Genomic DNA, 21,804 nt, shown 5'->3' with positions numbered 1-21,804 from the left:
TGCTTCAAAGCCAAGAACCATCGACCTTAGGTCCTTCAGCTCAGTACAATTAAAATTTCGAGGATATTTTTCATTAAAATCAACTTGGGCAAGGTATGTGAGATACGAACATTTTGTTGCTAAGTCTTTCTGTTCGAGAGTTACCGATGGTCGGACGGACGGTATTGACTTTGAACCCGAATTCGTTGTCAGTGAGTCGAACCTTATCATTCAAGACCATCCTCGTCCCGAAATTAGAAAATTAGAGACATCTTGTTGAAATGACAGAGCACACTTTTCAAATAACGATCGCTAAACTCATAGTAATTAACATAGATAGAAGGAGCATATTATGTCATGTTCGGTAAGCACATTTTTCCCCAACATGCACTATCAAATTTGACATTGAAAATGAAAACATATCAGTGATACGATATTCCACTCAATTCTCTAGTTTCTCCACAAAGAATGCTCTACTTATGTTCCATAATGAATCAACGTTTCATATTCACTCAAAATATATTGAAATAAAACCTAAATATATCAGAAATTCAGAAAACAAACTTCAAGCGTGCAAAAAGACCTCAAACAACCGATGACACTAGGAGAGCAAAAGTTGCCAAACCTTGGATTTCAGCAGGTAGATACAAAATATAATAAATATTCTGCTTACTATAAATGTAGGATCCAGTTATTGTTCCCTGTAAATAATTGCGATGGTCAACCGGATGCTTGGAGACCTATTAGTTTCTTCTAGCGTCGAGGGCATGACAGTTTCAATGAATTTACAGGGAACGAATTATTATTGTACATATAATGTAAAAAGGATGTGTAATTCTTCGAGGTGTCGAAGATATGTCATGGAGTGGTAAATCTTGAAGAGATTTATTGGGGGGTTGAGAAAGTTCGAAGACAATACGGTCGTACCAGATGTGTCACATCAGGTTCTAGTCCTTCGGGAATATTCGATTTCCAGGAATCCGCGAAGATCTTTGTGGGCGGTACGGCAAAGCTCTTATTGGACTAGGGGATGGTACTTTCCCCTAAGGGTGTGGTCAAGCCGAAAGAAGGGAGGTCGATATTCGAGACAGGGTAGTTCCAATCGGCGGAGAGCGAGTCAAATTAAGCCGAAGACGGGTAAAGTTCAACTTAAGCCGAAGACGAGTCAAGTTCGGTCGGTCAACTTAAGACGTAAGACGAAAAGACGGTTCGCGGACTAAATTAAGACGAGTTAGAGACGATACGACCGAAAACTTGAAGTACGACGAAGACGTGATAAACGAAGTCGTTTCGAGTAATCAACAAACGAGTTAAAGACGAAATTCAGTACCGTAGTGAGAAACTTGTTAATTAAGACTTAATTAGGATCTTCTCAATACTTAGTTTGTACTGTATAATTGTGGCTTTGTAAATAGATGTAAATAATTCAAAAGAGTTTAATTATTACAAATCCAACAAAGTCACGGAGAAAAAGACGAAAGGCAAGGTAATCGAATCATACCTCTAGACGATCGATTAACCAAGCCTACATAAATTCGATAATTAGAAAATATATCGGTTTCCAAATATTCAAATTTGCATATTTAATCGGGAATCACTGAAATAAATATATTTACTTCAATATAATATACATTCATTACGATATAGTAAAATTGTGAATTTGAATATATATCACAATCCGACAACGTAATCTAACCATGTTAGGGACATGTAAAAATTATACTACCTCTTTCGATGTTTATTACTCTATGTCGCTAAAAAATATTAATACCAAGTTTTTATCTATCAGGAAATGTCTAAAGAGATCGTGTCGCCTACCACTCGATCAGCTTATGTCAAAACGACTTTTCAAAGTCGAAGAAAACGTCAGTCGAAATTTCCAGTGAATTTTTCCAATTTGCGTATAAGGTACCTACCTCTACAAGAGAATTCCTAATATTCTCAATTTAAAACAATAATGCGCCCATCTGAAAATATATGTAAAGTATGTCGCAGTTTTATGCCCGAAAAATGTCAATACAATCCTTGTTATTACCGAGTCCCCTACTCTTGTGTTCCCAAGGGAAAAGCATGCTGGAGGAGAGTTGCTCCAAAAGCATGTGGAAATAGGAGCGCTTTGATTGTCAATGCTGTTTCAAGACTGGAGCTCACAGCACCTCATAGGTTTTTGCCTTTTATGCCTTTCAGATGATCACTAAAATATGTATGTAAATATTCCATGTTTGGTCTTAAAAAGTGACTTGAATAAATCAAATTTTAATTGAATGTATTGGATTTATAAGGAAGACAACATAGCTAAGATAGATAGGGGAAGTATTTAGTTCAATCTTTGGATAAAAAAATTGTTTTTCCCCGATTGAAAAATTTGCTCTCATATAAAAGTAGGTTATACATATTCACTATGAGAGTCGAACGCATAATTTTTTCCAAGGTGCGTTTGTAGCCCGTGAACGAATCTCGGGCAAGGGTGTAGATCTTTTTCTTGGGAGCAGGCCGGGAGGTAATCGAAAAAAACTTCCTCTGGGACCTACACATCAATTACTTATTTATCAATATAAATACTTATGAAACGTATATATTCTTTTGAGATAGAGCAATACAAAAAATTACAACTTCAAACAACAAAGCATGTGTAGATGTAATCTCAGTATTTTAGCAGAGTAAATGTAAACGGGGCATCATACATTTCAACGTATGATACAAGAGCACAGATCAAACCTCAGCAAAAACTCTGTCTCCCCATATAGGTGTAGTGATAGGTTTGTGTATAGGTACGTTTGCAGAATATGCTGACATATTTATATCGAAGGGCTTCCTCTTCATCCAGAACAAAATCTTCTCCATCCTTTCTCTTCACCAACGCTTGACGACGTTATAATTAAATCCTAAAACAGAAAAAAAAGAACCAGAAAGGAGTACTAAATATTAGTTTCCATTATATTTATTTGAAGTTAGCGATCCATTGTAAAAATGAAACTGAATGGATAGCTTGGAAACCATCATGAAATTTGTAAATTGGACAAGTATCCATCAAGTGGTCAATGGTTTCTTCTACACCATGGTGACATAGTGCCATTTGAAGAGCATACTATTACAACGACCATGACCAGTCCTAAGTCGATTTAAAATACACTAAATTTTCCTAGGAAGATTGAAACTTAGAACTTACTCTGAAGGATCAACAATAAGACTTTTGTGAAGACATTACAAGAACTCCATTCCGAACGCTAAATTTCCTTGTCACTTTCATTAGATTAAAGGAAGGTATTGATCCATAAAGGTTTGTGTGACGTTGATCTGGCAGTTCTAGCATCTGGGAGGTAAGATTTAATAGGAAATAAGTTCGGGTAGAAATGAAATTTTTCCCAAGATTTCTTGACGAGACCTGTCTACGAATATGAGGCGGAAGTACTGGAAACCAATGTAAAGGTGTACAGTTACAGGATGGCCTTGTTCTCCTAACCATCATTTGCCAAAGATCAAGTGGTCGCAAATCGGTCACTAATTGCTATAAGTCTTAGACGACGATCTTGAACTTCATTTGTGCCCCTTCGACGTCCGGTGCCTAATCTACTTCGATTTTGGGCATCATCAAAAAATTCAAAAAACTTGCAAAAAACGACTGAAATATTTAAGTAACAAAAATTGTATACATGAAAAAACCTCCTCGATTTTTTCCTTCAAATTCGATCATTCACTCCTTGCTATACTATCTATGTTTTACCAAAAAAAATTGAAATTTAAAGAGCTTCTTCTGGGTGTTGCAGTTCCTTTGTTAGTTAGTAAATCACTATTCTCTTATTCAAGAAAGGAAAAAAGAGCAATCCTGAAAACTATAGAGGAATCACCTCACTGCTCACTCATCAGCTCAACCCAGAAATTAATAATTCAAGATAATTCTGGGAAAACTACAATCATAATGACAATGAATGAAGAACAGTTTAAGACTTCGTAGAAACCCGTCGCCAACAGACACAATATTTGTTTTACGTCAGATAGTCGAGAAAGCCAATTGTTCAAATTCCCCGGCATTTTGTGCTTTATGGTCTTAAAGAAGACATTCGATCGAGTTAGACTAAAAGACGTGATCGCTATACTGCAATCGAATAACACCAGCTACACTTACTGTTTAATATTTAATATGTCGATATTACTCGAAAAAACACAATATTTGGTAGTATCGAAAAATTCCATAAGGTGCAAACTGGCAGTAGAAGACAAAATAATAGAGCTAGGAATGAACTTAACATATTTGGGAGTGGTAATAACAAGAGATGGAAATAACTGCAAAGGAGTCAGACAACAGGTTATAAAGGGGGCACACATATCTGGATGTCTAAGAGACGTGTCGTGTAAAAATAAATACCTTAGGACAAAAAGCAAAGATAAGATCTACAAAGCGATGATAAAACATACGCAGAGGAAACACAAGCTGACGCAAGCAGGACAAAACAATTATTACGCACGACCGAAATGAGTACATATAGTACTAAAAACAAGAAGGGATCGTATAAGGAATGCGGTAATTAGAAATGCGGAGCAGGAAACATCGGAAAATTGGTGACATATTACGAAACATCGGTGGTTATAACCATGTTCATAAACATACACAGAGGAAGCTCGGCATACTCTACTAATTCGTAGGGTAAGTTTGTACTCTGAGGCCCAGTTTCACCAAATGCTTTAATCTTGACTTAGCTCTTAAGTGAGGCCTTAGATCACGATTAATGTAATGTAGCGTTTCACCACACTCCAAAGCGCCATTTAATGGACCAATCGCGATTTAGCACTAATCGGCCATTTTTGGAGGATTATAACCTTTCAAGTTGAGATTAATAATTATTTCTCAGTATGGAACTCTTGTCTATGTAATTATTTTTCCGGAAATTTCTAATTTTTGGGTCAATTTTATCAAAATATGACTATATGTATAGGCTCAATATTTCCCATTTAAAATACACGTAAACTTTGTTTTTGTGTTTTATGAAATTTATTGCAAAGAATAATTTATTGATATGTTTGATTGAAATATTATTTAAGAAGCAGTTAAACTTGTTAATAAAAATAAATAAGTTAATAAAATTACTTATATAGTTTTTTTTCCAGAATGTGTGGTTTTGTGAAATGGGATAATTTCTTTTTAACTTCTGCAAGTTTCCGATATTTCGAAGCACATCACTCGACATTTTCGGCAGAAATTAACTTTGTTTTTTGTTTACAAGATGACAAATGTTTTGAAATGTTTTGAGTTATGAATGAATGACACCTGACACCTAGCGCCAATGGTGGTCATCACTGCTAATACGATACAGAACACTATTATAACTCTTTGTTCACAACGTTGCCAAATAGTCTGACTATTTAATCGCGATTTGGTTAATCGCGATCGTCTTCGGACGGGTTGATGCATGGTGAAACAGAAAACACTGTTAACCCTTCAAAGGCGGAATTATTATTTTTTCAAGAGAGCAAATTTAGCGATTCTATTGAGTGAATTCCATTTATCAGTGTTGGGTAGAATAAGAATTATGCATTTTTTTCCTTTATTTTTCTCAAAAAAATGGCGTAACCATATGGTCACACTAGCCCAATATGAATACAGAAATGTCGAACAAATTATTCAATGTGAAATATATAAAAACATTCCACACATAGTCCCAAATCACATTTATTGCACTGTGTTCGACCAACAGAGGAGCATCCTTCTCCGGCACATCTTCTCCTCTTGTTATTTGGAACTGGAACAACTAAGTGGTCCTTATGGTCATACCTGATATCATCCGAAATCCTATTCATGGAGACACTATTTCTACTCGTTGTTGGTCTTCCATATCTTTTTGGGGCAGTTTTAAACCTATTTAGGTATACCTTTACAATTTCTCTTCTGAAATTCAGATTAGTAATTGAATTACCTGCACTTTTATACTGTATCCATGCATTGTGTAATGCGGTATCTATAAGCCAAGTAAGTAACGGCCAATACCATTTCTTACTTCTGATACCTATTCTATGGCGCGCAATATCTTCGTCCATCCGATCTGTCCCACCCATATATTTATTATAGGCATTTATAAGACGTGGCTGGGGAATTTGAATAATTTTCTTCTCGGACTGTGAATATCTTTTCACCAAAGAAGTGGGTTCAATTCCATAAGAAGTTGAAGCCATGGTAACAGGGGCATTGTCAGTCCAACGCACTAGTATCACACCTTCATCTTTTGAAATTTTAGACTCGATAGAACCTCTTTTTTTTTTCTTCATGTCTAATTTAGAAGTTATTGGGCAGTCCTTTGGAACCCTATTTTCTCTAACGGTTCCTGTAACTCCATAGCCTCTTTGCTTTAGCTCCGTCAAAAGATTGAAACTCGTAAACAAATTGTCTGTATAAATTTGATAACGAAGATTTCTATCTGGCAAGGAGTCTAGCATTATTAGTAATGGAGAAGTAGCTTTTCCAAATTTATTGTCATATTCAGTAACCGACTTCGGATTACTTCCCTGATATATATCGAAGTTGATTAGGTAGCCGTTTTCGGCATTCAAACTCCATACTTTATAGCCAAATCTTATCGGTTTTCCGCGAATAAACTGTTTGCAGCTGTGTCTGCCATAGTATTTCACCATACATTCGTCGTAACTCATATTTTCTGTCGGCTTAAAATATTTCAAATAATTTTTTTGAAGTTTTTCAATGAGCGGCCTAAGTTTCCACATTTTGTCTTTGTAATTGGGTTTGGTATTATCGGCACAATGTAAAAAACGCATTATCTGTCGAAATCTGTCCCTACGCATTGCTTCCTTTACTAATTGATTTCCCATGTCCGATTCTGAATCCCAGTAAAAACATTTTCCGGGAAGAGAGTTATACCCGGTCAAAATAAGTATACCGATGAAACACTTCATTTCATCAGATTCTATTTTCGGATCTGGATGGTTTAGGAAGAGCGCATATTTATTTGATTCTTCTACTAACATACGAACAATGTCGTCGTCGAAAAACAATTCAAATAAATCTGTTGGGGATTTTCCTATAAAATTGGTATAGTCTGGCTGTGGAAATACTGCTGTCGTTTTTAGAAGATCGCCCTCGATCCAAGTTCTTTTGAGTGTTTCTTTCACTTTCTTCTGCGGCTTCTTCGTTGAATTCGTCTTTTTGGTGCTCTTGTTTGAACTAGTGCTTGGACCACATTTTTCAATCTGACTAACTTCACTTTCTAATAAACTATTGTCTCCTTCACTGCCTTCTTCATTTGAAACATCTTCGAAGCCAGTTATGCGCGAATTGTCAGAAAGTCGGATTTCTGCTGCAGTTGATAATTGGCCACGTGATAAATTATCCATTTCCCCGCCTTCTTCATCACCCGAATCTTCATCTGTCAGTACATTTGGTTCCGGCGGTGATATGTAAATGTCACACACACCATTGCTATCTTCTTCGTCGTTATATACTATATCTAAGGCTTCTTTGAGAGAGAAACCTCGCCTGAAACAAAAAATATCAATTTCTGCCAGATTCGGCTAGTGTCACCATGCGGTCACAGTCAAGTTTGCATCAAAGTTGATTTTGAACAGAGAAGAGATATTCAAATCTAATATATTCTTGAAATTCCTCACACATTTCACCAACTATTGAAACAAATATAATTAAAAGATATTCAGTTTGAAATAGAAATTTGATACTTACACAAATTTGGGATCCATTTTATTGCGAATACCTAACAAACACGGCAGTTCACCTCTATTACGAATGAGAAATCAGTGGAATAACAATGCGACACGTTCACACTACAAAGTTCCTAAGTCAACTGAATAAATATCATCGCTTCCTCACGTATACTAAGATATACGTACATATGTCAGCTGATTTTGTGCAGCGCTGTAGGTGTGACCATATGGTCACGGTAGCCTTTGAAGGGTTAAGCCTGCTTTAGTAACAAGCGGAGTTTAATCAATCTGGGATCAAGTGCTGTTTGGTGAAACTGGGCCTGAGTGAGCGTTCATAAACATATTCAGAGGAAGCTCGGCATACTCTCCTAATTCGTAGGCAAATCTTTGTTCGTAGGGTAAGTTTGTACTCTGACAGTTGTGACGTCATTATTGTGTCATCATTATCATTCAATTATTTTGTCTTGTCTTGCGCTCGACGTCGTACCTACGTTTAAAATTCAACAAGTGCAATAAAAGTTTAACAAGATGGAATACGAAGTGATAAGTATTGGAACAGACATTATCACTCTAAGGCGAAAAGCATCTTTGATACAAAGAGGAAAAAAATTATTTAATGATTCATATTATTTTATTTGTTTGTGTTAATTATTTGTTGGTGATACTTATTTATTGTTAATTCATTTATACATATGTATATTGTTTATTTGTTATATATTATTGTTGAAACTGATTTATGCATTTATTGTTTTTGATTTTTTTCTACATATATTGTTTATCTTTTGTTAATTTATTCGTTTTTAATTACTGCTAATTCAATATATTTTTTTTATAAGTAACGACTTTTATTTCCACAAAATTTAATATCATCACTTATGGTCCCAGTTATTTATAAAAAAAATTTTAATGGAGTTTGGTGCTGCGATAACCAAAGACCATTTGAATTCAAATTCAAAACAGGTATAGGAAAACCACTCATTTCAAAATTCCCGCGTTTGTCGAGTTTGTTCGAGAACCAGACGCCAGGGGGAGGCGGAGTGTCCCATCCTTAGAACATCTTCTAAGGTCCCATCCATATACAAATCAGTGTGACCAGATTTAGTAGAAATCTACTTTTTTAGTAGATTTTTCGCATTTTCATGGAAGTTTTAGTAGGAAGAAAGCCGTTGCTAGATTTTAGTAGATTTTGGTAGTTTTAAAAAATATAACCGAGACGATTGAGAATATGGAAATTCGGATGTCTAGACTGTTTCTATGAATCAATTCATTGTTCATTCTCATTGAGGTTCTACCATAGACAAACTAAAAAAATAGATGAGCCACTCGTATATTCCGCGCCATCTGTCGGAGGAGGACACTAATACACGAAAAAATTATTTTCAATTTGATTCATGGAGATCACTCGTGAATAGTGGCTCCCATACACGTTACGGTCTATTGGGAGGAAAGTCTCCAGGTTTATATGCAGCTTGTGTGGGGAGATGTATGAAAATAGTAAGTATGATGTATAATCATTATTATCAAAAAACCTTTGAAATGTCAACTGACAAGGAGTTGTTTGACACGTTCTTTTTGAAATATAATAAATTTCGATATGCCTGCAAGAGTGAAGACGTGCTGTGTTATTGGATGTGAAAATCGAGATGCAAGAAGGTAATTATAAAATATGAATTCAAAACCCAATTGAAAACTTTTTAACGTCAACACAAGATTTGCAGTACCTATAAAAAGAATATATTTATTTTATTTTCGTAGATATGCCATCACTACCGATGAGAAAATTCGAAAAGTGTGGCTTGAGCGCATCGGCAATAGGAAACTTTTGGAATTGGAGAAATATCAAATTAAGCATGTTAGAATATGCCAGTGCCATTTTCATAGTGATTGTTTGGAAAGCAATGGAAAGCTGAAAAAAGGTTCTTTGCCCTCAATTGATTTGCCAGGTAATTAACTGAAGGAGCTTTATAGTAGGTATAAATACTCATATTTTGTATTATTGAATTCATTATTTTTAGTTTTTGAGAATGTTTTCAATGCAATTATTAGTTTATTGATTAGATATTTATGAAATAAATCTGTATTTTTAATTGGTGATATTTCAGTTAATAAATTTTTATTCTATCCAGAATTTGATTATTGATCCTCATTTCTCGATTCCAAAAGAAAATCAGATGAAAGTTCGTTGCAGGTATTATTTTCATGAAAATAAATTTCCTCACTCATCGATAACTTGCACAAATCCATTTCTGATTTCCTTTTGGAATTTGAATTTCAAAAAACTTTTTGCCTCTTGTATATGGGTGTACCTACCTATTCAAAAGGTGCACTACAGAATTCTTTTTGAGGCAGCTTTACGATACAGATTCCTTTTTCAATTGAGCTTTTTTCACGAATTAGTAATGTTCTACAAAAACAGATGGCGTTGAAGCTTGTTCTACTAGTGTCTCATCTATTCTCCGTTCAGTTAGTCTATGGGTTCTACGTTCTACGTGTTTCTAGAAGAACGTACCTACTTAAACATAATAAAATCATAAAACTTCTGTCGGCTGAGAATAAATACGAAGAATGATGGAATATCCGAAGGGTGCCTCATTGAAAACAGATGGTGTGTAAACTTCCATTGAAAATAAACCATTATCTCACATTTGGTATTCTATTCAGTGGAAATAGTATATTGTGCAACAAGTGGGGAAAGTCCAACTTTTCTCGCGAGTGTGGAAGTTTGTGGCACGAGCCTGAAAGGCGAGTGCCGCAAACACACGAGCGAGAAAAGGACTTTCTCCACATGTTGCACACTATACTTTTCCTATAACTACACAAATTTCAATAATTCAAGTAATGGACTTGATTCAAATCAAAATGACCTTCGTTGACAGTATGTGCTAATTTATTGCGTTTCCATAGAAACGACTCAAAAACCCAATTTCATTGGTCTACCAAGGGAGGTGTGGGCAAAGTGCCGTGGGGAATAATATTTCTCTAATTCTGTGGTTATTCCGTTCATTCTTCCACATCTTGTAGAACAAAATCGTGCGAGAATATATCAGAAACGCACAGTTTTCATGGTTATATTTTATTATTCTATGTTGGTACTCCGAACTTTCCGCCACGGCTTTATCTGTCAATTCATCAATTTGCCTTAAAGAAATCAGTTCTGCCAACCAACATTTTTCAATGCAAAAATCACTTAATTATATTTATGGAAATATTTCATTAATTTCAATGAAAATGCAATGAATTAGAGAAAATAATGTATAATACTAGTACAGAAGGCTCATTCTACCACTCGTTCATTCCAAAACTCGCCACTTCATGGCTCGTTTTTGAATTTTGAACTCGTGGAAGAATATCAATGCCTTCTGCACTTGTATTATAAATAACTATTCCCACAGTATGCGCAATACATAGTTTTGCAATTGAGTAAACTATGCAGAATACGCTACTTTTCATAGCAGTTGTAGGAAAAAAATATTTCTAACTGGAATTTCATCGAAAAATTTGGGTGGCTGCATATTTCAGATTTCGAATGCCAAATGCAAGAGAATATTTTCGGCTATTAACCGCATCAAAACAAAAAATAGAAACAAATTTCTAAATAAAAATATAGCATTATTATAACATGCTAAAGAAGGACTTAAAGAGATAGGTGATTGTTGTCGTTTTCAACCTACAAAAAATATGCTCGATTCGATGGATAGTGAAAATGTATGTATGGATGTTAAAGACGATGATTTGACTGCAGATTGATAATGATTTTTCAATTTTTTTTATGTTCAACTGTAGTATTTCATTTCTTTATTTAATGTTATTTTTATCCGAAAGATTTTAGTTTTTATTTTTATATAAATATAAATATATATATAAATATAAATTTGTTTGTTTATATTTGCTATTTTGATCCTATTATAAGTCTATGGGTCACGCTGATACAAATCCTTCCTTTCTCTATGGTCCCATCTATGGTATCTGCACAGATTACTACAGATGTTTCACTCTATGCATTTACAAAGGAAATCGTCACCGCCGTTTCGTTGACCTCGAATTCGCTCTACTCGTATTTATGAATGAGTTCGGGGTGACCAATCAGAGAGCTAGATTGATTCTTTCGACTAATCGCAGCGATAGTTCAATTTGAACGTGGATTTTGCGTTCGCTTAGGTTATGTTATTGAAAATGACGGTTCTAAGAAAATAAATTTTATTTTGTTCTTGCTTGATTTAAAATATTAATCGCAAATAATTCTACATTCAAATATTTCTCTCAATGTAGGATCGCTGCTCGAGCTCTCCTTGCAATCATAGTCTGCCGTAAACAGAGGAGTCATTCGTCAGTAAGACGAAAAAGATTTTTTGAATCTCAGAGATACCAAGCAACCCTTAGAACATTAATGAGATTCTAAGAAGTAACCAATAGACGTTTTTTTTTTAGAATCATGCTAGTATTCCAAGGAATTTCATTTTTGATACATACTTTCACACTAAGTTATTTTAGTGTATTGTTAGAAGTGTGGTGTAATTTTTAATTCTTGAGGTGTGATAAATTTAGCTTGGTATTCAATATTCAAAGAGAATAGGAGTTGAATATAAGCAGTCGGGTGAATTCAAAAATTTGAATGGGTTAATCTGACAAATCACATGCGTTTTGAACCTTTTAGAAAGAGTGGTAAGTTCGGTTATCTTTGTCATTTTTTACTACAGTAGTTCATTGTGAAATTCAAGGTCAACGAAACGCCGTGCCTAAAAACGGCAGAGTCTGGTTAGCAGGGGGGTGAAACTCGTAGTACTAAATTGGAAACAAATATTTTATGCGCCTACCTAACAGAGAATGAAAGAGATAGAAGATGTATGGTTATCTCTGTCGCTCATGACAAGAAGGATAATGTTCCAAAATCCAAATTGACATTCGACAGTTGCAGTTATAACCAAACATTTTCGGATAGTAGTATTGAAAAATATTCAACATTCGTTGAAAAAAAAATTTTATCCGTTAAGACTGATATTAGATATTATGTTAATTTATTTTTTGTTTGAAAAACCAACATTTTTATTATTTATCTTTGTGAGTATTAAAAAAAAATCAATTTGTTCAATAAAAAATTTTTTTAAATCTTTTGATCTTATATTATGTTATTTGTTTTTAGTTTGAAAAACCAAACATAATTTGGTATTTAAAAAAACTCAACATTTCAATTCAATTTCAATTCCAAAATTATTATTTGTGATATATTTATTAGAGATTTGTTTTTTTACCGATGGTGTTTTTTAGTCAGTAAGAATCTGACACTACTGTTTGAGTGCGGACCCTTGCAGTGTCTCCTGTGAGGAAGGATCCTCTCAGGCAGCTGTACAAAGCTTTATTGTGTTTGTTTTGTGCAGTTGATGCAAGATTTTTCACCTATAAAAAAAAAAAAACTTATTATTGATCATAAAATTGTTGAATGAATTCGTTGACATTCTAATATCTGTTTACAGGTCTGCACAACTTTTGGTCTAGTCTAAGGATTGAAATGAGTGCCTCAAATCTTCGATGGACGACTCCATTGGTTATGTACATCCTAAAATGGCTGTTTGATTACTATATCATCAATTTTCAACAGAATTATAAATGATTGAATGAATTTGACCGGTAAAGGTCAATAATTAATCATGGAAAACCCATTTATTAGTTGCCGACGTGAAGCCAACATACTTTAAAATCCCATATATCGCAGACCTCTCACAAAAAGCTCGTCATTTTTCAAAATACGAAGGGGTTGCAATTGCTTTGAAACCAGAGAACATCAAAATAGATAATTTTTTTATTTGTTTCTCATTTGTAAACGTCAGTTTCCAAAAACACAATATTAATCAAGAAAGTTTATTTTATCAAGTCACTAACTTGTAAAACTGACAGTTGACTTGCAAAATTTTTACAAGTTGGTTGTATTATTTACATTAGAAAATTTTGTTTTATCGTCATATATGTTGAAAATCATGGTACAATTGTTATTTCCAGTAACACAGATTTTTGATGATGAAAGAGTTGATACTGATGATGATGAACCATCTGTTGACTCAGAAACTGCTGAACTCGAGGACTGCAGAACATTTGTACCCTCCGTACTACCAAATAATTTGCTAGACATTTCGATTTTTTTGTTGACCGAATCATCTACATAACTCATCGCAATTTCGGTGCTCTTCCACCCTCCTGCACGCTTTAGTGCTAAAATATCTCCACCCGAATCCGCAACCATAGTGGCTCCAGTTCTGCGGAAAGAGTGGCCGGTGTATAACTCTGGGTCTTTCAAACCTAAATATTTCGCTATTTGCTTTGGGATACCACCAATAGTGTGCTGGCCAGCATTAAGGGAAATGCACTTTCCATGTCGGTATGTCACATCGACAACATCCAAAAATCCCAAATATTGTTACAATTTTCGCCAGCAACCACTGGTCATCAGGAGCATGTAAAAGAAATTGTTCAGCCTCTTCTTTACTTAATACCTTGGCCTTTTTTGGCGTATAACGCTCATTTTTTCGTTTCAGAAACGCTATTACCTTTTGAAATCTGCAAATGACAACTAAACGTCATATTTTTCAATAAATTTTCAAAGGAAAACAAACCTGCGAACAGGTGCATTTTCTTTCATTTCCAAGCAGCTTTTCAGCATAGACCATTTCCCCCATAAAGTATTAGGGCTGAATCTAGCTGATAGTTGATTCAAGTAGACCAACAAAACATCTTCAGTTACCCCAATCACACTATTTTTGTTTTGCCACTTTTTGAAGTCGTCGTATTCTCGCTCGTACCTTGAAGCTGATTTTGCAGGTAATAAACTTGAAGCTACACTACTGGCTGCCTCAATAATTTCTTTTGGTACATTCATTCTCGTTTTCGCCAAAACAAATGTAAAGAAAAATAAACAGACATGTTCATGGCAACGCTTCCATAGCTTACATAGACTTATGTCTATGATAGCTTACGACACTTGAGACAAATTATTTAGATTTTTTTGGAATTTATCTAACCTTTTTACAAATGAGAAACAAATAAAATATAAAACAATACACGCGAGGTAACGGGTTTTACAGGCTCAAGGAGGTAACTGACTCGCCTGCGGCTCGTCAATTATATCCTCCATTCGCCAGTAAAAACCCTCTTACCTTGCTAGTAATGTTATATACTATTACACTTTCATAGACTTAAGTTTATATTTAATATTGTATTCCTTCTTTCAGAGCCCTAAAGGTATAACGAAACTGGTCGGCAACTAATAAATGGGATTTCCATGATTAATTTTTGACCTTTACCTGCTAATTTCATTCAATCGTACAGTCATTATCAACCAACAATATTATAAATTATGTACTGTATTTCTGTTTGTTCCATGTAGTGTGTCCATTGAAATATTAGATAGAAGTCAAATAATATAGAGTGAAATCAATTTTTGTTTTTTTTACTAGTAGAATTAAAGGCCGCTTACATTTCAAACTTTCCTGCGGTAATTTCAAATTTTCCCGCCCTGAAGAAAGCCTATTTCTCACTTTGCCCGTTGGTGTCGCTAGTGCGGACCTAATCAAGATGGCGGCTATTTTGTTTCCACAGATTAGTAGGGAGATTGCATTTCTTATTATTAGTATTCTGTGCTGGTTAGTCTGTGGTATCTGTGCTGTGCTGTCTGTCGAATTGTCACATGTCTGTCATATAGATACCTGGTATTGTTTTGGAAAGCGTGGTTCTTCGCGTGATCTTTTTCGTTATTCCAATCAATTCCAATTCATTTTACGCAAATTTAATAAATGCGTATAGAAATCTCGAATATAGTGATTTATTGTTTAGCAATTTTTTAAAAGAACTTTGATAATATGTCAAAAAAGTTTCAACCCAAACCTTCGTGGAAAAACCAATATAGTGGTAAGTTTTTATGATAACTTCATGTTTATATGTTTTTACTAGCAATTGTATCCTGTGTCCATTAGCAGAACATGATTACCGTTCCACTGGAGGAGAGAGACGCGTTAGCTTCAAAACATCAAAATATAAGAAAAATAACAAAGGAAACGTGAAAGATTGGAGCTCTTCAATAAGAGCACACTTGTATGATGAAGATATTGACATTGATATGGGCGCTAGTGGGCCAAGCAAATCGAATAATAGATATATTAAAAAAGGAAATAGATCTGGATCACCTGCACCTAAACATTCTAAGAGAAAATTGTGGGAAGGTCCTACTAGTTGGTATCGAGTAACTGTGAGTACAAAGGAATTTTAATTGAATAGAATAAGTTATTCCGTTACTTATTGAATTTTCAGCTTCCATTTGGTAACAAATATGATAAACAGCTTGTTCAACAAACACTATCGGAAAAACTGAGTCCTCTTCCATTTTGGCCTATTTCTGTGAGTTATTTTTCTAATTCATAGTATGTTGTGTTATCTTCTTATTTGTTTTAGTGGAAAAATAATGGAAATATATCTACTTTCTATGTAGATGATTATAAAATAGCAGAACAGCTTTATAGCTTAGACCGTACTATTCCGATGCCTGATGGATTTAAGATGATAATTAAAGTGCATTATGGCTCACCAAATGTGAATATCACCACAGAATTAAAGGAAAAAATGAAGCTAGCTATGGCTAATAGATATAACGCAGCAAATAAAGCTCTCGATTTAACAAAATTCCATAGTGACCCTATGTTACAAGATTATTTTTGTGCTCTTTATAAACCGATAATACTTTTGGCTGTTATTGACATAATAGCAGAAAATATACCGGACCTGGAGGCACTCAACTTGAATGATAATAAAATTCAAATATTAACATTCTTGCAAAAGTTTGTAGCTAAATTAGATAAAGTTAAAATTTTATATTTAGGACAAAATAAGGTTAGTGAGTTCTGTTTCTTATTGCCTAGATTTATATATAAAGAGTATTATTATGTGAAGTAAATGCTACTTTGGACAAAATCTTTTTCAGATAAGGGATATTGGAATGTTGGATTCCTTGAAAGGACTACCTTTAATTGAACTCTTCTTAGATGGTAACCCGTTATGTGATAAATTCAAAGATAAATCTATTTATATAAGGTACCATTTTCTGATTATTTTATGTTATTCCTATATTGTATAATTAATGAATTCTTTGATTTGAGAAGTTTTTCATCAGTATATCCTCCAAAAGAGGTGAGTCTTTGCAATCCAGTTGCATTATAAATGCTTGCAAGGTCTCTGACTTTATGTGTTTGCCTCTAAGAGGTAAATTTATATTATATATACACTAATAGCTTGAATTCATCTGAACTTGGATGGAAAACGTTGACAGCTATACATATCACTGCAGAAAACTTCAGAAAAATGGTTTGTTGTAGTTTTTAAAGAATTCAGAAGAATTTTAAAAATTATAAACTGGATGATAATTCTACATGATGTTTTCTTCAGAAAATCAGTATATCAAGTTTCTTCTAGAATTGAAAATGTTATTTTATAATACTTGAAATATAAAATTCACAAACTCATCAAGGTAATGTTGAAAAAAAATTGTAATGGTACATTGGTGCTTCCACTGAATGAAATGCTTGTCAACATATTAAAACTTGATTAGTCTTCGTTTCAAACAAAAGTAAAACTATAAGAAAAGTCTTCACATACAAATGAGTACATTTCTGATATATTAATGGAACTAGATACTCAAAAAAGAAACTATATTTCTCATAATTAAAGAACAGAAAATTATCAATGTTGCAATATAATGATAACACATATTTTTCAAAATTCAAATTTTATTTTTCTTCATTAGACATACAAAACATGGTTGTATTTTGAAATCAGAACTACCATTCCTCTTTCTTGATCTTAAAATATTAAAGATTGTTGTGGTTAGTTGTGAAGGTTATCCATTTAAAAAAGAGTACTACCTCACTACATCAGGTATGTCGATAAGTAATGCAAGTTTTTTACTATCGATCAAGCATGATATAAGGCTCTGACATCCAATTAGAGCAATAGATTGCTGTCAATACTGCGGTATTTACTTTCATGGATTCTTCCTTAAGCTTCAAACCACAATATTTATATGTGGGAATTAATTTACCAAATGTCGAATTGGTAGTTATGAGTTCATATCACCCAATATTAAAAAAAATTCTTTTGAAGGAAAATGAAATATTGTAAATTCAATAAAAAGTATTTTCAAGGGCAACATATGATCTTTTCTATTAAGAATTAATATCCAAAATTTTCGACAAAAATAAATTTCTAATTGCCTATCAAAATATTGATGTTTTTGTGAATATATCATGAATTTTTCAAACTATTTATTCGAAAAAATTTGATATATCGATTGATGCTAACTTTCTAGATGTTTTTTTCACTTGGACCATTACGAACAAATGATTTTTCTCTAGTTTTCATTTATTAATTTGGAACATCCTAGAAAATAGTGATTAAGTTGACGCTCAAAAGAATTTTCCATACAAGTTCATATATGTCTATACTGATCTTTTTTCTTCGGAAAATCCTCTTGTTTATAATAAATAAATAATCAAACAAATGACCCCGCTTGGGGTCAATTTTTTCTCCAGTGAAGTCAGATCCAGGTTTCCAAAAGTTATGAAACTGGTGAGTTAATTATTATGTGAATTTATATTCACATATCAGAATTTTGCTAACAATTTTTTTTAGGATGGTTTGGACCTACCACCCCCAATAGGTTTTGACCTAGCTGATGAGGTAGCTCTACCTACTCCTCTACAGACTTTCCTTTGTGACTCTAATGCTGAATCTATTATACGACAATTTCTCGCACAGTATTTCACAATATTCGACAGTGAAAACAGACAAATGCTGATACAGGCATACCATGAACAAGCAACTTTCTCAATGACGATGGCATATCCTTATGGTACTAAGGATAAAACAGTTAATTGGCTGAATTGGTATAACACTGACAATAGAAACCTCATAAAATTGACAGATCCAGAAAGAAGATTCAAACTTCTCAAACAAGGAAATGTGTCTATAGTGTCTTTTTTGAAAGAAATGCCGTCCACTTCCCATGATTTGATGAATTTCCATGTGGATTTAACAGTATGCAATGTAAGTTATTGTTATATGTGAATTTTCATTGGCTAAATAAAAATTATGGTGCATAATTCGATGAAACAAACATGTACACCAAATGTAAATTCTTCAATAATTTGTTTTTCCTAATAATTCATGATTTTCAGCCTTTGATGATGAGCTTCAAAGTAGCAGGACCTTTCAAAGAGTTAAAAGGAACTCACAAAAATGCACCTGTGAGATGGTTTTCTAGAACATTTGTGATTGTTCCAGTAGGTACAGGATTTTGTATTAGTAATGAATTGCTTCATGTGAGCAATGCCACCGAAGAACAAATTAAGGTAAGTTGAAGTTTATTTTATTATTTCTGAATTTGATCAAGAAATAAGGCTGTTTCAAGCATCAGTAAGGTTGTGGTCCGTATATCGCCGAGAATTTCAGAGCGGTTACTAGTGGTTCTCAATGTTTCAGGTAACCTGCTCTGTCTTTACAGACACTTGTCAATGGCCAACAAAATATTTCATTCACAGAATGTTGGAGGTTATAAATGCTTGATCTCTTTTAATTTGTAAATAACTTGGAGCTTGATCTCTTTTAATTTGTAAATAACTTGGAGTTTTTTATGGCTCTGAAGGGTATTTGTTTCATAATTAAAATAATAAAGTTTTTGAGTGTTAGATGTCATGGAAAATATTCATAAACAATAATCTGAAAATTAAAATGACAACTGCCAAACCGGAGTGGGCGTGGTTACCGAATCTAACCAGAATGAAAGTAGGGTTGCTCTGGTGACAGATAACCCACCGAGGTTTGAGGAAATAGTCACCGGTTTTTGAGGGGACCAATACTACGAACCATACCCTAAATTATTTCAGAATAATCAAAATTTAATGCCAGATCAACAATCATTACTATATAATTTCATAATAAGATAATTTGTTTCCGCAGGCATTTTTATCAGCGCCTTCAGTTCCTGCTGTTGTACCTGCTCCTGTTGCAAATATCCCACCATCGGTAGTTGCATCTCCTACACTAGGTGCACCTCCAGTAGTAGTTACGTCTCCTTTGGTGCCTCTGACTAATTCCATTGATGACAGTACCAAGCAGCAGATGTTGCAAGCTCTAATGTTACATTCTGGCATGAACTTGGCATGGTCTACTAAGTAAGTGATTTATTGCAATAATTGAAACTGTGAAAGCCTTAATGTGAAGTGAGAATGTTTTGAACACTTATTCGAATTTGTAATTTGTTCAAGTAATTCTTTCATAGAATTTTGCATGTACATTTTTGATCCACTATACATAATAAAGGTATAACTTTATGCATATATATGGGTACTACACACATATTCGATAAATGTATATTGAGATATTGAAATTCCACCAAAAGTTTATCATCCAATGATACGAAAATCACAAGAATCTGTATGAACATTTGTTTTTATATTTTGCAACTGATTTTTTAATTCATTTTGTTTTTTGAGAAGATGGTTATAACTTCAGAACCATCCAATGGACCTTGTTTAGAACTTAATTGAAAATTTCTAGTAAATACTAATGCATTCGACAGTTATCTTGTACACAACCATTCTGACACATCGATTTTGACATTGAGAGCTTTGACAGTAGGTTCAAAGGGTTATATTAAGACCTTTCAACCCTGATTTTTTAACATCCTTTATGATTCTAATTCAATCTTTAAGAAGCATGTGATAGAATGGTTTGTTTAGTTTAATTTAGTTTTTTTTTTATATTTATGTTAATTACATAAGGATTATACAATCAAATTTTTATAAATTGATACATAAAATTTATTTTTGGTTTTGTTATTGTAGTGTGTTCATTCCTGAATTGTTTTCAACTCTAATTTAATTGGTACTTCATATGCAATATGTGTGTGTACCTTGGCTGAAATATGTATACTGTAGAAGTATTGCTGTTAAAAATTTTAATTGTTTTTGTTCTTTTGTAGATGTTTACAAGAAACAGAGTGGAATTTTGACAAAGCAACTGCAGTATTCAACGAAGTACGTAACCAGGGAAAAATACCCCCAGAAGCATTTGTGAAAAATGAAAATATTTAGATTTGTACATTTGTAAATAATTATTGGACTACTATTAGCTTATATCTTTAAATTAAATGATATTATTTTTATAAAAATATTTTTTTTACTCGAAATGATTCATTAATAGATCAGCTTGTGAGATACCCATGAAACCATAAAGAAAACTTGAATTATAACTTTTCTTTGTTGTGTTATCCTTTGTCGTGGTTATGGTATATTTCCTCTAATAAACCTTTGTAATTGTTTGCGAAAAAAATTTTACAATCTCCCCTCTGAAATTTTCAGTTTATGTTTTGATATCTGATATCTTTAAATTTTTATCATGATTTCTGATGACCCCAAGTTGGAATCTCATTGCTGGATATTAAATTTCGTTGCATTAAAACTTTTATAATTATTGAACATTATAATAAGTTTAATACCTGTTGGAGGGCTGAGGAGGTTCATCTTCGGTTTAATTTTAATTAACTTTCGAGTTTTGTTTTTGTTATTCTATTCGGAAAGAATAAGCCCGTTTCCGAATCCGTTTATTATAAAATAAATATCATATAGATATTGTATTACTTTTTCTATATATTGAGATATTTTGCGATAAAAGATTAAACTGAAGAATTTGAAATATTCCTTTTTAACAAGTATCATTTAAATAATTAAAAATCTTTCCAATATTTTCAGTTTTCACAACTTAGATTTTGGATGTTGTAGAAACTAAAAAAATTGTATCCCTTTCCCATCAAAATTTACCAATTATCGAACAGATATAAAATCAAAGACTATTTTAGTAATCTATGATAAAATAAACAATTCAAAAATTATTTGAACTAATGTTATAGTCGATCTATTTTTAGACCGTTGTCACAGAATATTTTTATGAAATTTCCGGAAAATTTATCATGTTTTTCGAATTATTTACTTTCATTTCGTTTTGTATGTAACTATGTAAAATTTATAAAAGAGTTATAATTGAATTTTGAATTATAAATCAATTTCCTATGCCAATTAAATTATATTTCACAGTATATTCTATGTTACGGAAGTGATAAGATAATTT

At 33.3% G+C, this 21,804-nt stretch overlaps 2 protein-coding genes and 2 long non-coding RNA genes across 6 annotated transcripts; 2 read left to right on the top strand and 2 right to left on the bottom strand.

Annotated features, from left to right (window-relative positions):
- Positions 1 to 5,408: 5,408 nt before the first annotated feature.
- Positions 5,409 to 7,894, bottom strand: LOC123682757 (piggyBac transposable element-derived protein 3-like). The gene is made up of 2 exons (XM_045621535.1): positions 7,664 to 7,894; positions 5,409 to 7,462 (listed from the first exon to the last, which is right to left on the bottom strand). Exons 1-2 carry the CDS (start codon positions 7,678 to 7,680, stop codon positions 5,596 to 5,598), a joined length of 1,884 nt encoding a protein of 627 aa, XP_045477491.1. The 5' UTR covers positions 7,681 to 7,894; the 3' UTR covers positions 5,409 to 5,595.
- A 1,283-nt stretch (positions 7,895 to 9,177) lies between these two features.
- On the top strand, positions 9,178 to 9,731 carry LOC123682330. The gene is made up of 2 exons (XR_006747812.1): positions 9,178 to 9,297; positions 9,400 to 9,731. It is a non-coding gene; the product is annotated as an uncharacterized LOC123682330 (long non-coding RNA).
- A 3,186-nt stretch (positions 9,732 to 12,917) lies between these two features.
- On the bottom strand, positions 12,918 to 15,275 carry LOC123682100. Its single transcript, XR_006747777.1, has 2 exons — positions 15,110 to 15,275; positions 12,918 to 13,038 (listed from the first exon to the last, which is right to left on the bottom strand). It is a non-coding gene; the product is annotated as an uncharacterized LOC123682100 (long non-coding RNA).
- A 19-nt stretch (positions 15,276 to 15,294) lies between these two features.
- Positions 15,295 to 20,848, top strand: LOC123682099 (nuclear RNA export factor 1-like). 3 transcript variants are annotated; one of them, XR_006747776.1, is made up of 10 exons: positions 15,295 to 15,540; positions 15,606 to 15,877; positions 15,940 to 16,026; positions 16,081 to 16,515; positions 16,607 to 16,716; positions 18,210 to 18,246; positions 18,310 to 18,723; positions 18,855 to 19,028; positions 19,636 to 20,407; positions 20,660 to 20,848. XR_006747776.1 is itself a non-coding variant. In XM_045620508.1 (10 exons), the coding sequence occupies exons 1-10, from the start codon at positions 15,492 to 15,494 to the stop codon at positions 20,769 to 20,771; spliced, it is 1,902 nt and encodes a 633-aa protein (XP_045476464.1). In that variant the 5' UTR covers positions 15,296 to 15,491; the 3' UTR covers positions 20,772 to 20,848. The 3 variants fall into 3 exon arrangements, 2 of the variants coding, with proteins under 2 accessions (XP_045476464.1, XP_045476463.1); XM_045620508.1 differs by having other exon boundaries at positions 15,296 to 15,540; positions 15,609 to 15,877; positions 19,636 to 19,850; XM_045620507.1 differs by having other exon boundaries at positions 15,296 to 15,540; positions 19,636 to 19,850.
- Positions 20,849 to 21,804: the final 956 nt, after the last annotated feature.

Source organism: Harmonia axyridis, chromosome 6 (assembly GCF_914767665.1).
Source record: "Harmonia axyridis chromosome 6, icHarAxyr1.1, whole genome shotgun sequence".
Lineage (NCBI taxonomy): Eukaryota > Metazoa > Arthropoda > Insecta > Coleoptera > Coccinellidae > Harmonia > Harmonia axyridis.
Note: the sequence above shows the minus strand (reverse complement) of the source record. Positions and strands in the feature narration are given on the sequence as shown.